The 13,438-nt window shown below is 58.1% G+C and overlaps 1 protein-coding gene across 1 annotated transcript in view; it reads right to left on the bottom strand.

Annotated features, from left to right (window-relative positions):
- Window positions 1–108: 108 nt before the first annotated feature.
- Window positions 109–13,438, bottom strand: part of ADAMTS10 (ADAM metallopeptidase with thrombospondin type 1 motif 10) — a 14,221-nt gene continuing 891 nt past the window's right edge. The window contains exons 2-22 of the mRNA XM_032466371.1: window positions 13,129–13,361; window positions 11,597–11,680; window positions 11,357–11,502; window positions 10,913–10,956; window positions 10,653–10,758; window positions 10,421–10,567; window positions 10,072–10,213; window positions 7,106–7,213; window positions 6,586–6,731; window positions 6,433–6,496; window positions 5,623–5,725; window positions 5,203–5,336; window positions 4,989–5,112; window positions 3,929–4,009; window positions 3,680–3,843; window positions 3,458–3,584; window positions 3,232–3,361; window positions 2,703–2,907; window positions 2,280–2,456; window positions 2,035–2,194; window positions 109–864 (exon numbers count right to left, since the gene is read on the bottom strand). Coding sequence (XP_032322262.1) covers window positions 755–864; window positions 2,035–2,194; window positions 2,280–2,456; window positions 2,703–2,907; window positions 3,232–3,361; window positions 3,458–3,584; window positions 3,680–3,843; window positions 3,929–4,009; window positions 4,989–5,112; window positions 5,203–5,336; window positions 5,623–5,725; window positions 6,433–6,496; window positions 6,586–6,731; window positions 7,106–7,213; window positions 10,072–10,213; window positions 10,421–10,567; window positions 10,653–10,758; window positions 10,913–10,956; window positions 11,357–11,502; window positions 11,597–11,680; window positions 13,129–13,361 — 2,735 coding nt within the window. The 3' untranslated portion in view covers window positions 109–754. The remainder of the gene's footprint in view (window positions 865–2,034; window positions 2,195–2,279; window positions 2,457–2,702; window positions 2,908–3,231; window positions 3,362–3,457; window positions 3,585–3,679; window positions 3,844–3,928; window positions 4,010–4,988; window positions 5,113–5,202; window positions 5,337–5,622; window positions 5,726–6,432; window positions 6,497–6,585; window positions 6,732–7,105; window positions 7,214–10,071; window positions 10,214–10,420; window positions 10,568–10,652; window positions 10,759–10,912; window positions 10,957–11,356; window positions 11,503–11,596; window positions 11,681–13,128; window positions 13,362–13,438) is intronic.

The raw sequence follows: 13,438 nt of genomic DNA, 5'->3' as shown, positions 1-13,438 counted from the left end.
GGGCCACCTGTGAGCGGCTGTGGCCGCTTCCAGGATAGGGTGAGGGTTGAGGGACAGCTGAATGTGACCACAGACACACACGCACACGCACACAACCTCGCACGGAAATCTACACAAGACAGAACTTTATTGATGTAGGGCTTCCTGGCGAGGGGTGTGTGGGCCCCAGGGCAGGGCCTGTAGCACCATGATGGGGGTGGGCCTGGAAGATGGGGTCCCCCTGGGGCAGATCTAACCAGCTCTTTGTCACCCCTGTAGCTGGTCTGGTCAGGGGGAGGGAGTCAGGGAGGTGGTGCTAATCCCCTCCCCCATAGCTGACAGAGACCCCCCCCCCCCCCGCTCAAAGTGGAGGGGTAGGGCAGTGCTGGTGGGGCCAGGGCAACGGCTGACCCCCTTCCCACCCCCACTCTTCACAGTACGTATTCCGATCAAAGGCGGGGGTAGTGTTGGGGACTCGCTAAGGGTGGGTGGAAAGGGCGCTAGGGCGAACAGTTGTTCCCACCTCAAACCCACCCAGGAGGGAGGTCTCACTATGAACTGGGAGAGGGACAGAGGAGTGGCCCTGGGCATGGCCAGCCCCTCTCCAACCCCCACCGGGGGCCCTGCAGGGGTTCCCAATAAATAACCTCCGGCTCTATCTCACCCTTCACTCCCAGCTCCCGCCCCCTCGGGCTCCTTCGGGCTGGCCAGCTGCAGGCCTGGTCCCCCTACTCCCAGCTGGCGCTCAACTGTAGCTCCGAAGGCCGCGCGCCCCCTAGCGGCCCTGGCAGGTTTTGCAGCACATCTGGCGGAAGTAGGCTCGGCTGCAGAACTGAAATTTCAGCACCAGGGGGCAGTAGGCGACCTTGTTCACATCCTTGCACTCTGGAGAAGGGTAGGAGGGAAATGTCTCAGAGTATCCCTTCCGCAAGGGAGCGACCGCCGCCCTCACCGCGCTTCCCAGCTTCTCCGGGCCTCGGTTTCCTCACCTCTCAAAGAGGGCTTCAATAGTAACTACGTCATTAGGTTGTTCAGAGGATTTTCAGAGAGAGTGCAGGTCTGGGATTTGGATACCGTATTAAATCATAAGAGAAGTGTTCCTTTTCCAAGTATCCTTTTGGGGCTGTAATTCTTGTTCGTTACCCTTTGTAACAGACAGGACCTCGAGCTCCAGTGCGCTCACCCCTTTCAGAATATTTGTGTATTTCGTGTTCAGGATCATTGGCAGGCTGTTCATGACAATGGATGCAGGCTTCCACCCACCCACCAGTTAGTGAAGTAGGACAGGGCCTGGTGCTAACAAAGGGCTTCACGTGGATTAAGTCTCTCTCTCTAGTGTGGCACCCCCCTTCCTCCGAGTGAATATATTACCCCCCCCCCATAAGAAAATGAAGGCACAGAGGTAGAAAGTGAATACAGGCAGTTTGGTTCCGATGCCTGGAGTAAGTAGTCTATTGCTCTTTATGAAAAATAAATTTGCTTAGGAAGAAAAAAAAAAAAAGAGGGGTATATTTAAAGCAGTGGTTGTCAAGGGGATGAATTTTGTCTCCCTGGGGATATTTGGCAATGTCTGGAGACATTTTCAGTTTTCACCACTGGGAGGAGGGGTACTAATGGCACCTAACAGGTAGAGATCAAGCCTGCTGAACAGCCTACAATGCACAGGGCATTCCCACAACAAAGGACACCTGGTCTACAACATCAATGGTGCCTGAGGCTGAGACACTCTGGTTTAAAGAAAAGATTAAAAAAAAAAAAAAACTTAGGCAAATAATGTTCTAGATGGAAAAGAATAGGGTGAAGGTCATGGAAGTGGTTGGAGAAAGGACCTGAGGTTGGGTCCCCAGAAAAATCAGGTGCCTAAAACGCTTGGCACATGGCGGCACCTAATACACGTTTGCAGGCAGGGGAGGGTGAAAGATGGTCTGGAGAAGACAGAGAAAGGCATTTCAGGGACTGGAAAAGTTCTAGGACCGGTCAGGACCCCCACTCTCTCCTACGGCTGCCTTAGAACAGGGCCCTGCTGGTGCCTCTGGGCTTCCCGCCCCCACATACCTTCCAGGCCGTCCCCAGGAGGCGCGCTGTCGCACTTGGCCTCGCACTGCTGCGTGGCGGGTGGCCGCAGAGCCTCGGCGCACTCGCGTGATGGCTGGCCCGTGTGGCTGGAGCAGCGCACGGGGCGCTGTTGCTGCCCAAAGCCGCACTGAGCAGAGCACTGCGGGGAGTGGGCGATGAGCTGCCACCTGGACGCCCCACCGTCCTCACCCTGGTTCCCAGGCCCTCGGGGCACGCGCGCTTACCTCGCCCCACTCGCCAGCCACCCAGCGGGCCGGTGGGCAGCGGCGCAGGTTGCAGCGCATGGTGGCCGGCGGCTTGGCTGCGGGCGGGCAGTGCGCGGGGGGCAGCGTGGCGCGGTGGTCTGCGCTCTTACAAAGGACAACACGGTGGCGGAGGCCTGGGCCGCAGCTGGGGGTGCACTGCAGTCGGAGGGTGGGGTTCAGGCTCAGTGGGCGTCCCTGTCCCCGCTCGCCCAAGGAGTAGGGAGGATGCTGGTACAGTGGGAGGTGAAGACGGTGCAGCTGACTTTGGACCAGTCAAGGGGGGCTCATTTGGGCTAGCGGGAGTGGGGAGGTGCCTTGGTGGGCACCCGACGGGAGCCACCCAGGCCCCGCCCGGCTCTGCGCGGGGAGTGGGTCGGGCGCCGGCGGGAAGGGGCGGCTGACCTCCGACCAGTCGAGGGCGGCCCACTCCGGCGGGCAGGCGGGGCCGTGGCAGGCCTCCAGCACCGGCGGGCGCGGCTGCGGACACGCGCTGTCGTCCAGCGCCTTCTCCTCGGCGGCCGACACGCGGCGCTGGCACACGACAGAGCGACTGCGCACGCCCGCATCACAGCTGCGGCTGCAGCGCGACCAGTTCCCTACAACCCAGCTGTGGGGAGGGGGATGGGGGTCTGAGAGTACGCAGGGCAGGGACTGCTGAACCTGGAGCACTAACAGGTCCTCCTGCCTTACAACCAGCATCATTATGGAAACTGGCAGCGGGATGCCTGTTGCTTCCGCATCCAGAACTTGAACAGCAATATTTTGCACCCACATTGGGGGCGGGGAGGTGCATCACCCCAAGGGGAGATGATTACCCAGACTTGACTAGGGAGGACCGTAGTTCTGAATCTGGGAGAACCCTGATCTCACCTTAGGGAGCATATCACCCCAGCGCTTGTCACCCCGACCCCGCACCCCGACAGGCACTCACTCTGGTGGGCAAGGCTCCGTGTTGCAGGCGCGTTGCCTCTTGGGCAGCTTGCTGTGGGCACTGCAGTGGTGGGGGGCCACGGCTGAGCTGTCCAGCTGATTGCGGCACTCCACGGCCTGCACCTGGCTGCCTGGGGGCGGGCGAGAGGCCCGCTCAGCCCTGCCTGGCCCAGAAGGTCAGCCCGGCGACCAGTGCCCGTCCCCCCACCATCCCATGCCAGCCTCACCGCCAGCACACTGGGCTGAGCACTTCGTCCAGGGCACGTAGTGCCAGGAGTAGGGGGGCAGGGCATCTCGGGCAATGGGCGCGTTGAAACGGTAGCGGAGGGCAGGCAACTCTGTTCGGGCCAACACCTGGAGTAGAGGGTGGGCATCAAATGGAAGTCAAGCTTGAGTCCCCTCGAGGATGCTGATATCCTTCTGCACCTTGTTCCCAGCCCTGCTGTTACCATGATGATGAGAGATGTGTTAATGGGTCCCAGGGCTTCGAGGCTCTGTGTCTGATCTGGCCCTTGTCGCAGCTGAAAGGTGGTCCCAGCCAGAGGCAGGCGGTGGGGCTGGGGGGTCCCAGGCAGCCCCTCCAGCAGCAAGGACTCCTGGTCCCCCTTCAGGGCTGGGGGACAGCACAGGGGTCAGAACCGCAGCCACACTGACCCCCTTGCCAACTCGCAGTCCTCACCCTCCCACTTCTGGCTCACCCACGTGACTGACGGAGAGGTTCAGGTCCTGGATGAAAATGTGGACAGAGCCTTTGGGGATCCAGACGACTTCCTCGTATCCTGGACAGCAGAGCTCAGATGTCACCCACTCCGTCTGTCCCCTGCACCTGCCTGCCTCCCTTATTCCTGGTCCCTGATGATAGCAGCTAACCATTTCTATGCTAAGCACTTACAGGGACAGCCCCCTGCATCCTGAGCGCTGGCGCTGTGAGGTACATGTGTCAGTGTGCCCATTTTACTGATGACAAAATGGAGGCTCTGAGAGGCAAAGAAATTTACCTAGCTTTTATGGCTAGGAAGTAGCCAGGCTGGGATTTGAATCCAAATTTTTGTACCTCTATAACCACCAGAATGGTCTATTCCACCCCCACGCCCCCAACCAGCAACTGGGCTGGGCTTGGGCAGAGAAGGGGGTACCATGGGGCACTGACATGGGTGTGGTGGTTTAGCAGTCTGAGTCAAGGATGCAGTAGGTTCCATCACTTACTACCTGTATGATCTTGGGCCCCTGTGAACTCTCTATCCCTTTCCACCTGTGCCCCCCACGACTACTGGTTTATCTGTCTGGACCCCCACACTGTCCCCTGAACTCCACACTTGGCCTCTAGGGTGTGTTTGGTCCCCTAAGCCCACCTTCCCAGCCACCACTCCCTAGGGTCTCTTGCCTAAAGCCCAAGGCTGGGAAGCACTCAAATTCGCCACACCCTGTAGATATACTCACCCCTAGTAAGCTTTGGCTTGAGCATAGACCCTCAGCCCCCTCGGAGAGTGATCCCCCGCCCCTCTACCTGCAAGGCCCGGCATGAGGCCCTCAGGATGCGGGAGGGGAGAGATTTAGACCCCCACCTCCTTGGACACATTGATCACCAAGGTTCAGGCACCAGAGCCCAAGCCAGTTCCTGACCCTGACCTGGGGCATTGCTGTACCCCGAGGACCTTTTGGGGTCCCCGAACCCTACCAGGCCCCTTGGCTACTTGGGGTGAGCCTGGCTTTCAGCCACTAAATGAGGAGTCTGAGAGGGAAGCAGGAATCTCTCACCAGCCCCAAGCAAGGCTGAGCTGAAGACCCCCTCGATGGTTTCACAGGCGCTGCCGTCACCCCCGCACACTCGGCACTTGTCCTCCCGGAGATCAGAGCCCAGGACACGGTCACAGCCCACGTGCTGGGGAGGACAGTGGTGGGGCGTTGTCAGGGAACCTCCCACTTCCTCCGGTCGCCCCTCCCCTCCCCTCTGTCTGGGAGTCCCTCCCACCTTGCACTCGCCGCTGACACAAATGTCCACTGTGTCTGGGCGGCAGGGCGTTCCGTCTACCACAGCCGCCGCCCTCTCCGTGTAGAAGTTGAAGCCTTCGGCTAGGCACGTGAGCGAGCAGGCCTTCACGCCCCCTGGGGGGGCACGGCCCCATCAGATCCCATGCCGTAATCCTGCGACTCCCTGGTGGCTCCCTGGGGGAGGTGAGGCCAAGAGGGCCAGACCCCAGACCCAACAAGGAGGGGCAGATTGGGCAGAGAGAGTGGGGGAGCCCCAAGCGTTCAGTCCAGGCTCTGCTGAGGCTTATCCAGGGCACTCTGACTCCATGGGTGAGGCAAAGGCTCAGGACAGACCCCGTGATGCTCTCTCCACCTGCTGCCTCCCTCCACTGCCCCAAGGACTTGGGAGTGCCCCACACACCTCCTCGGTACGTCTTCCACGTGTAGAATTTCCCACGGAAGGGAACGCTGTCAAATTCAGAGCACTGCATTTCCCTGAAGTCCTGGGAGCCTGGGGGACAGTCCTGGGGACAGAGGGAGGGAGGCCAGGTGTTGGGGGAATGGAGTTAGGGCAGATGCCTGGGATTGGAGAACTAATGCTCAGAGCAGGGATGGGTTGGAAGGAGTGAGGCTGGAGGAAGGGAGGCCAGGGAAGAGGCTGGAGAAACAGGTGCATCTGAGATGGGAGTAGGTGACTCATTAGTTTGTGGGCAAGCTGAGGATGACACCTGGGTTTCAGATTTCAGACCGAGGGACCTTTCTTGAGAGCTGGCCCAGAAAAGAGCAAAGCAAGCTCTTCTCGAGTGTGAAGGCATATGGAAGGGGGTTTGGACAGGAGACCATGGTCCTTGGTCAGAAAGGAGCTCAGGAGGAAAACATGGACACTGGATTTGGTGACGGGGGCTCGGCCACAGTTTTGGGGCAGGGGCGGGGCTTTGGGCGGAAGTTGGGCTGCGGAGGGAGGGGCGCGCTGTAGCCCGAGGGGGTTGAGGGCCAAGCAACTATTTCTAGCTGGGAGACGCATCTACTGCAAGAGTTTGAAGACTTTTAAGGAGCCAGGGCCCAGGGCAGGTGCAGGGAGGGCAGGGAAAGGAGGGCCCCGTGGCCGCTGTAAGTCCCCGGGGAGACGGTAGCCAGCCGGCGGCGGATCGTTGGAAGCTGATCTATGCCTTTAATTTCCCCATGTAAGAGGGACCGAGGGTCCCCGGCTTGGGGTGCTGGGGGAACTCACGTCGGTGTTGCAGGAGCGGTGCCGCCGTCTCTCGCCCAGGCAGTACTTGCCCCCGATCGTCGGCCTGAAAGTGGGGAAGGGGGACAGGAAAGAAATGGGGTAGGGGGCGGGGACCGTTCCCACTCTCCTGCCATGCGGCGCCCGAGGGCTGACCTGGGGCTGTCGCAGTGACGGCTGGAGGAGGACACGCCGCCGCCGCACGTCCGGCTGCAGTCGCCCCACGGAGTCCACGGGCCCCAGGCCCCGTCCACGCCCTCCGGCCGCGATCCGAAGGGGACGCAGACACGCTTGTAGCACCACTGCGGATGGGGTTGGGAGGGGTGAATGGGCTCTGCAAACTCGCGGGCTTGGCGCTCATTCCTACCCCCTCCCCAGCCCCCCAGCCGAAGGTCTCAGCCCCCCTGGGGTGAGGTGGAAGGAGGAGGACAAAGGTGGGGTCTGAAGACCAGGATACAGTCAGGTAATACGAGGGCATGGCATAACCAGCGAGATGCTGGTTAAGGAAGGGGCGTGGCCTAAACATTGGGTCCAGAACAGGGCGAAGCTAGCATTGGGACAAGCGTGCGGGGCGTGGCCCCAGGCCAGGGGTGGGACCTGCGGGCAGTAGGCGTGGCCAGAGCCGATGGGGGGGGCCCGGCGGCAGGTGGTGTAGAGGCCCTTGGCCGGCGCTCACCCCCTTGTCGATGGTGTGTGTCTGACACAGCGTGCCCTCCGCGGCCGGGATGCTGTTGGTGATGCACCGGTTGCTCTTGCTCAGACACCACAACTCGCTGCAGACCTCCTGCGGGCCAAGGCGCCCGCTCAGGCTCGCCCCCTCCCTCTTTCCTTGGGAGGACCCCGGTGACCCGCTCACTGCCTGCTGACAGTGCGGCCCCAGCGTTCCTTTCCTGGGTCTCAACTAGTCTTTTCGGATCCCCTTGTGGGGCATGGGCTGGGACCATCTTCTGTTTATAAGCCGCATTTATCAAACACCCAGGAGTGCCACAAACTCCCATAGGTACTATTATTGTGAGAAAACTAAGGCTCAGATAGGTGAGGTCACTTGCTAGAGATGATACAGCTACTAAGCGGGTAGTCTGAATTCTAACCCAGAACTTTAATTGCGGGGTCGGTCTATGATCTAATTAATCCCTCTACAGTTCAGCCCCTGGCACCTCCTGAATTTCCAGATGGAATCTTAGGACCTGCCAAGGAGTGAAGAGGAAGGATTCTGGCTTCCCTTTCTAGAATGGACAAAGCGGCCCATGGAAGAGCAGTGGTTCTGAAAAATCAGGCCAGGATGATGGTTCAAGGGCCGCATCCTTAATTAACACCCCCCCCACCAGCTGGTAATTCTCATCCCCTCGCCTCCCCCCAAACTGGGGAAGTTACCAAAGCTTTTAATCTATGGAGGGTTGAGAGGGGATAAGGCCAGGCTGGGTCTGTGTGGGACGGTCCTCTACTCCACCCAGTGAAAAATCAGCCCATCTTCTTCCTGTCTGAATTCTGCTTGGGATGGCCCAGTCCCAGGGAGTCACTCTGACCCTTTAGGTCCAGGTTAATATCCCTGGACAAACCCCACTGGGTTCAGGTGTGGCCATATCTGACCCTCTAGCCTACACCCTGCCCTACCTCCCAGAGTATTTCCTCTGAGAAGTGGAGATCCTCCTGTCCCCTTTCTATAATCACATGTAATCTCTTCTTTGAACCTGATCCTTCCAAGATTTTAAGATTTGGGAGTGGACCAATCAACTGCTGTAGGAAGGGACCTTACCTGTGTCAGTCTCTGAGAGACACTCGCACACACATGAGAAGTTTGGAGGGTTGTCCTCAAACCTGCTCCCTCCAACATCCTCCAGAGTCCCTGCCTTCTGCCCCTTCAGAGGATGCTCCTCAGCTAAAAACTCAGTCTGGTTTCCTGGCTTTGCTTGGCTTGTGTTCACCTGGCCATTTGTAAAAATATCACTGGCCTGATCCCACTTCTGACACCTCTTAAAGAGAACTGCTTATTCCAGCCTTGCTTTCCCTCCTCTCCACATGGTGCCATGGTATGTATGAATGGGTCCTGGGCCACTCTCGGCAGACTTCAATTCCACCACTGAGTTGCAACACACTTCCCCTCTCCGGGCCTGTTTCCTCTTCTACAAGATAGGCCTTGCCTACATATGGCTGAGAGGCATGTGACAGACTAGATATGCAAGGGCTTGCATAAATGCCCTGTTATTGAGTAATAATGACCACAACTATCCCTGGACCAGACAAAAGGCCCAGCTCTTTATACAGATTAAGCAATTTACATGTAGCCAATAATCTCTCCCTTTGCCAGGAGGGCCAGGAAGATGTTCCTCGGAAAAATAAAAGAAGAATCAATTCAACATACAGCCAGCATTGGTCTGTGCCTGATATGCTAGCACTTGCTCCCCTCCCCCACTCCTTTATAAAATTTGGAGTCACTGAGAAACTGGATTCAAATCCCAGCTCTGCCTATATTCTCAAATTGTGACTTTGCGCAAGGCATCCCCTCTATGCCTCGGTTCCTTCACCTGTAATGTGGGGAGGATAGGATTGTCAGGAGTTTAAATGAGATGATACATATCACACGCTTGGCATATAGTGAGTGGTCAATAAATGTCAACCGTTGTTGTTAGGATACCCGGGACACAGCAGATGCTCAAGAGTAGTTTCTGAATTCATTAGAGGATGCTGCAGTTACCAGCCAAGTTGGGGGTGGGGGTGGGGTGGCGAGAATGGATTAAATATAAATTGATCCAGGGTCTGTCTCCTTGTCTTGCACTGAAATAAAGGGAGGACATTCTAACAGCTGCCTGCTCCTTGTTTTCAGTTAATATGGCCTTTGCTTGGACACAGTCATTCAAACTGATCTTTTGGGTCTCAAGGCCATGGAGGACTGGGGCTGGGGCTGGGCTTCTAGGGCTCAGGCTGTGAGGAGTTGGGGAGTGTGTTCAGGGAACTGGGGCAGGTGGGCAGTGGAGGGGCAGACCCCAGAGGAGCCTGAAGAGGGAAGCTAGCAATCTCCAGCTCCTCCCAGGAGTGAGGCCTTCCACCCCAGCTCACTTTTTAGGCATGGATACGTGGATGGGACTTTGGGAGCTGAGTCTAAACCTCAGGAAAGAGCGGGGAATGGTCAGGAGGCTCAGAGCGTGTTCAGCCAAGGACTGAGGCCAAGAGATCTTGTGAACCAGTCGGTGGGGGATGTAGGGAATGAAGACAGGGTGTCCCTGGAAGGCTCTGTCCACTTCTTTGCCAAGTGGGAAAGATGGTTCATCCCTAGGGAAACTATTTCCACCAAGTCTGGATGTTTGGTTAAAAATGGACCAGTTTGAGATCCTGGGACTTCAGTCCTGCTGCAGCAGAAGGTGAACCCCCCAGGGTCTCCTCAGCTCAGCTCCCCAAACAGGGGTCTGGAGGACCAGAAGATCCCATTCTTACTCCCATAATTGTGATTGCTTGTGACACTGTCATGACCCCATTCCCCTCTGTCCCTCCCATCCCCGACCAGGGCTCACTCCCCTCCCAGCTCGCCCACTGCCTGTGTGTGGGGGTTCCCACGTGGAGTTTCCCAACCCCTGTGCCCCCACCAACCCTGGTGGCGGCAGCCCCCTCCCCTCCCAGGAAGGAAAGCAGGAAGGCTCTCTCTACCCCGTATTTACACTGACGCGATTTGACTCCATGCTGGAAGCGGCACTGTTCGTCTGCGTCGTAGGCCTGGCCAGGGGCCACCGTTGGGTACACGAAGTCCTGTCTGGGGGGCCGATTGTTCAGGCAGAGCCCCAGGCCTGAGCTGTGGTGAGATGAAAGCAGCTGTCATGCTGCAGGGATAGGGGGCACTGCAGGCCAAGAGCTCAGGGACCCTGGCTGGGTGGGGGTCCCGGGGAGCAGCCCTGTGAGTGACATGACCCCGATTTCCAGTGACCACCCACCCCCTGCAACCCCCTGCCCTGCAACAGGAGCGTGAGCCTCTGGGCGGGACGGGCGGGTATGTCCTCACTCCAGAAAACTGGTGATGTAGTCACGGCTGCAGGAGGACCACACAAACGGGTTGGTCTTCATGGTGATGTGAGCAGCCATGAGCTTCGCCGGGTCCTGGCCACGGGCCCCGCAGCTGTTCCCCACGCCATCATGGTTCATGCCAAACCTGGGGAGAGAAGCATCAGCTCTGCCGGGTGCCAAGGGACCTGTCTAGTTCCTCCCGCCAGCCCCTCTCTGTGCCCTGGCCTCACGTGTGTCCGATCTCGTGGGCGATGGTGAACGCCGTGGCCAGGCCGATGTCCTCGTTGATGCTGCAACTTCGCTCTCGCTCGCACATCCCGCCCACGGGAGCCAGGCCTGGGAAACGGGCATGTGGGGTGGGGCTGGGGGCTCAGGGCTGTGTCTGTTGGCCCGGTCAGCTCTGCCAGGTCTCGGTCCCCACCCCCACCAGGGCCAGTATCACCCAGCCCACTGCCTCCACAGGTGCCTGAAACCTAGGGGGCCCGGGTACCTAGTGTGCCGCAGGGTTTGTTCTTGTAGATGCAGATGTCATAGCTGTGGAAGGAGAGGGGGGCCATGAGGGGGCCGGGCTGCTTCAGACCTGCTAATGCCACCCTGCCCGTCTCTGGGGGTTGAGTTCTGTCTGGGAGGTGCTACCAGCCTCTGACCCGAAGCGTCACGCTTTTCCCCCAGCTGGCCTTGGGGAGGCTGGGGTGCATGGGTGATCGACTGAATGAATGACAGAGTGAGTGAAGGACGCATCAGGGCCTAAATGGCCCAACACCCACCTCCCCACTTTCTCAGGCTCCAAGCGGCCCCTCCCCATCCCTGGATCCCCAAGGGGGCAGCTGAACGGTCCCAGCCTCTTCCATCTCCCAGCAGAAGTGACCCCTGCTTGGACCTGGACCACTGGTCCCCTGGCCCAAGTCCTCCTGGAGCTGTCCCCTCCCCTCACCGCGTGATGAGCACCGCTGTGTCATGGTTGGCCACGCCGTTTTCAGGAATGGCGTTGCCATGGCCACTGTGGTTCACGATGGATTTCTGCCACTTACAGAAGCTGTCCAGGGACTTCCCGGCGTGGTGGGTGATCTCCAGGGTGGGCTGAGAATGGACAGAGTGAGGTATATGGGTGCCAGCCACGTGGGGAGGGGCGGGCGGCACTGGCGTGGAGGGGAAGGCGGTGGAGCCCCCGCACCTGGTCCTCCGTGAGCAGGATGAGGCGTGTTACCAGGATATTAACGATGTTTCCCAGACTTGAGTCCTGGAAAAGTTTGGCAACCTGACCTCCAAGAAACAAGAGAGACCGAGTCTTAAGAGGGGCCCAGAGTAGAAAACAAAAGGTGAACTGGTGACAACAGCTTGCTTCTATCAAGTGCCTACTGTGTGTCAGTCGGGCCTCAGGCTAAGCCCATTGCATATGCTGTCACACAAGGAGGTATCATTAGCATGCCCATTTTATAGACGAGTACACTGATGCTCAGACAGGTTAGGACGCACAGCTGGTAGGCACCGTAACTGGGATTCAAGTCTGGCTAAGCCTGCCTGCCAGGCTGTTTCTTTCTGACTCAGCTCCGCTCAGGTAGTCTGTCTACTTGTCCTCCATCCTTCCCTGCCCACCCACTGGCTGTCTCTGTCCAGAGGTGGCCAGAAGGGTGTGCACATCTGGCCTCATTCCATGCTGCCTGAAGGTATCAATTTGAGCATCACCACTGGAAGCTGGATGTGTAGGGGCAGGAAACTCTGCAGACAGTGGTCAGAGGGGAGGAGGAAGTGGCTGAGGGGTGTGGGGTCACAGGTGATCCAGGTTACTCTGTGCAACGATCTTGGAGCCCTGAACCATCACTGTTCCGTGTGAAACCCCCAGAAACCCTGGTAGGTTTGAGGAAACTTGGGAAGCCCCAGGGAGGGCGGCAGAAAGCAGTGGCATCAGATACGACATTATGGCAACCTACTGGGCCATCTGTCTGTGCTGAACTTTTTCTCTTTCCTTTTCACTTCAGCAAAACAACAGCATCTCTCATCAAGCCCTTACTAGGTGCCAAGTGTTCTAGCTGGCTTCTTTCCCACCAACTCTTACCGCCTGTGATAGGTACTATGACAACCCCCATTTTACAAAGGCAGAAACTGAGGCTCAGAGAGGTCCAGAGTCTTGATGGAGATCTAGGATGGGCATTAACTGAGCGTGGGTCAGTGAGGTCAGCCTGTACAAATTTACAGAGGCGCTCGAGCGAGTGCTGCACTGCAGACAGATGAACACCCACGTGTGTAGCGCTAACCTTAACAAGTACCCGCAAGTTGTTTCTATCGCGCAAGTAACGATAGGGCACTTACCCTGTGCTAACTGCTGCTTTAAGTGCTTTATCAGTGCACTGCATCCACTTTTGCCTTAAGAAGGAGGTACTACTATTATACCCATTTCACAGACAGGCAAACCAAGGCAAACAGGGGGCAGTAACTTGTCCAAGGGCACACAGCTAAAAAGTGGCAGAGCTGAGATTCCAGGCCAGGCTGGCTAGCTCTAAGGCCCGTGCTCTCAGCCACTGTGCTAGGCTACTTCTCACTTCTTGCCACAAACAGCCCTCCTTTTTCATCCTGTCCCCTCTCCATTTTGTTTCTCAGGCCTCAGGTTAGAGACTGAGGCTGTAGGGGGATGGACACCCCTTTCTCTGACCTCTGGCTTCAGAGGGCTTCTTGGGGCTCCATGCCCAGGGAGGGGGAGGCACTTACAATGTTCATGATGGCCAGCACGTACTGTTCCACATCTCGGCGCCCGTGGTAGGCCACCATCATCTTGTCGGCCACCACCAGGGTCTCCACATAGCGCTCCCGGCTGACCGAGCGCTTCAGGCCGGGCTGGCCACGCTCCGTTTCATTCCCGAGGGGCCGGGCAGGGGGTGGTTTCAGAGTGCGCAACCACCACGGCCGCCCCTTCCATGGTTTCTCATCTGGATGGACAATTTCTGGTCATTCTGTTTGTTTTACCATCTACCTCCCTGTCTGATGGGCTGTCTGGCTTTCAAAACCTTGCTATTTTACT

This window comes from Camelus ferus, chromosome 22, assembly GCF_009834535.1.
Source record: "Camelus ferus isolate YT-003-E chromosome 22, BCGSAC_Cfer_1.0, whole genome shotgun sequence".
Classification (NCBI taxonomy): domain Eukaryota; kingdom Metazoa; phylum Chordata; class Mammalia; order Artiodactyla; family Camelidae; genus Camelus; species Camelus ferus.
This window is presented reverse-complemented; position numbering and strand designations above follow the sequence as displayed.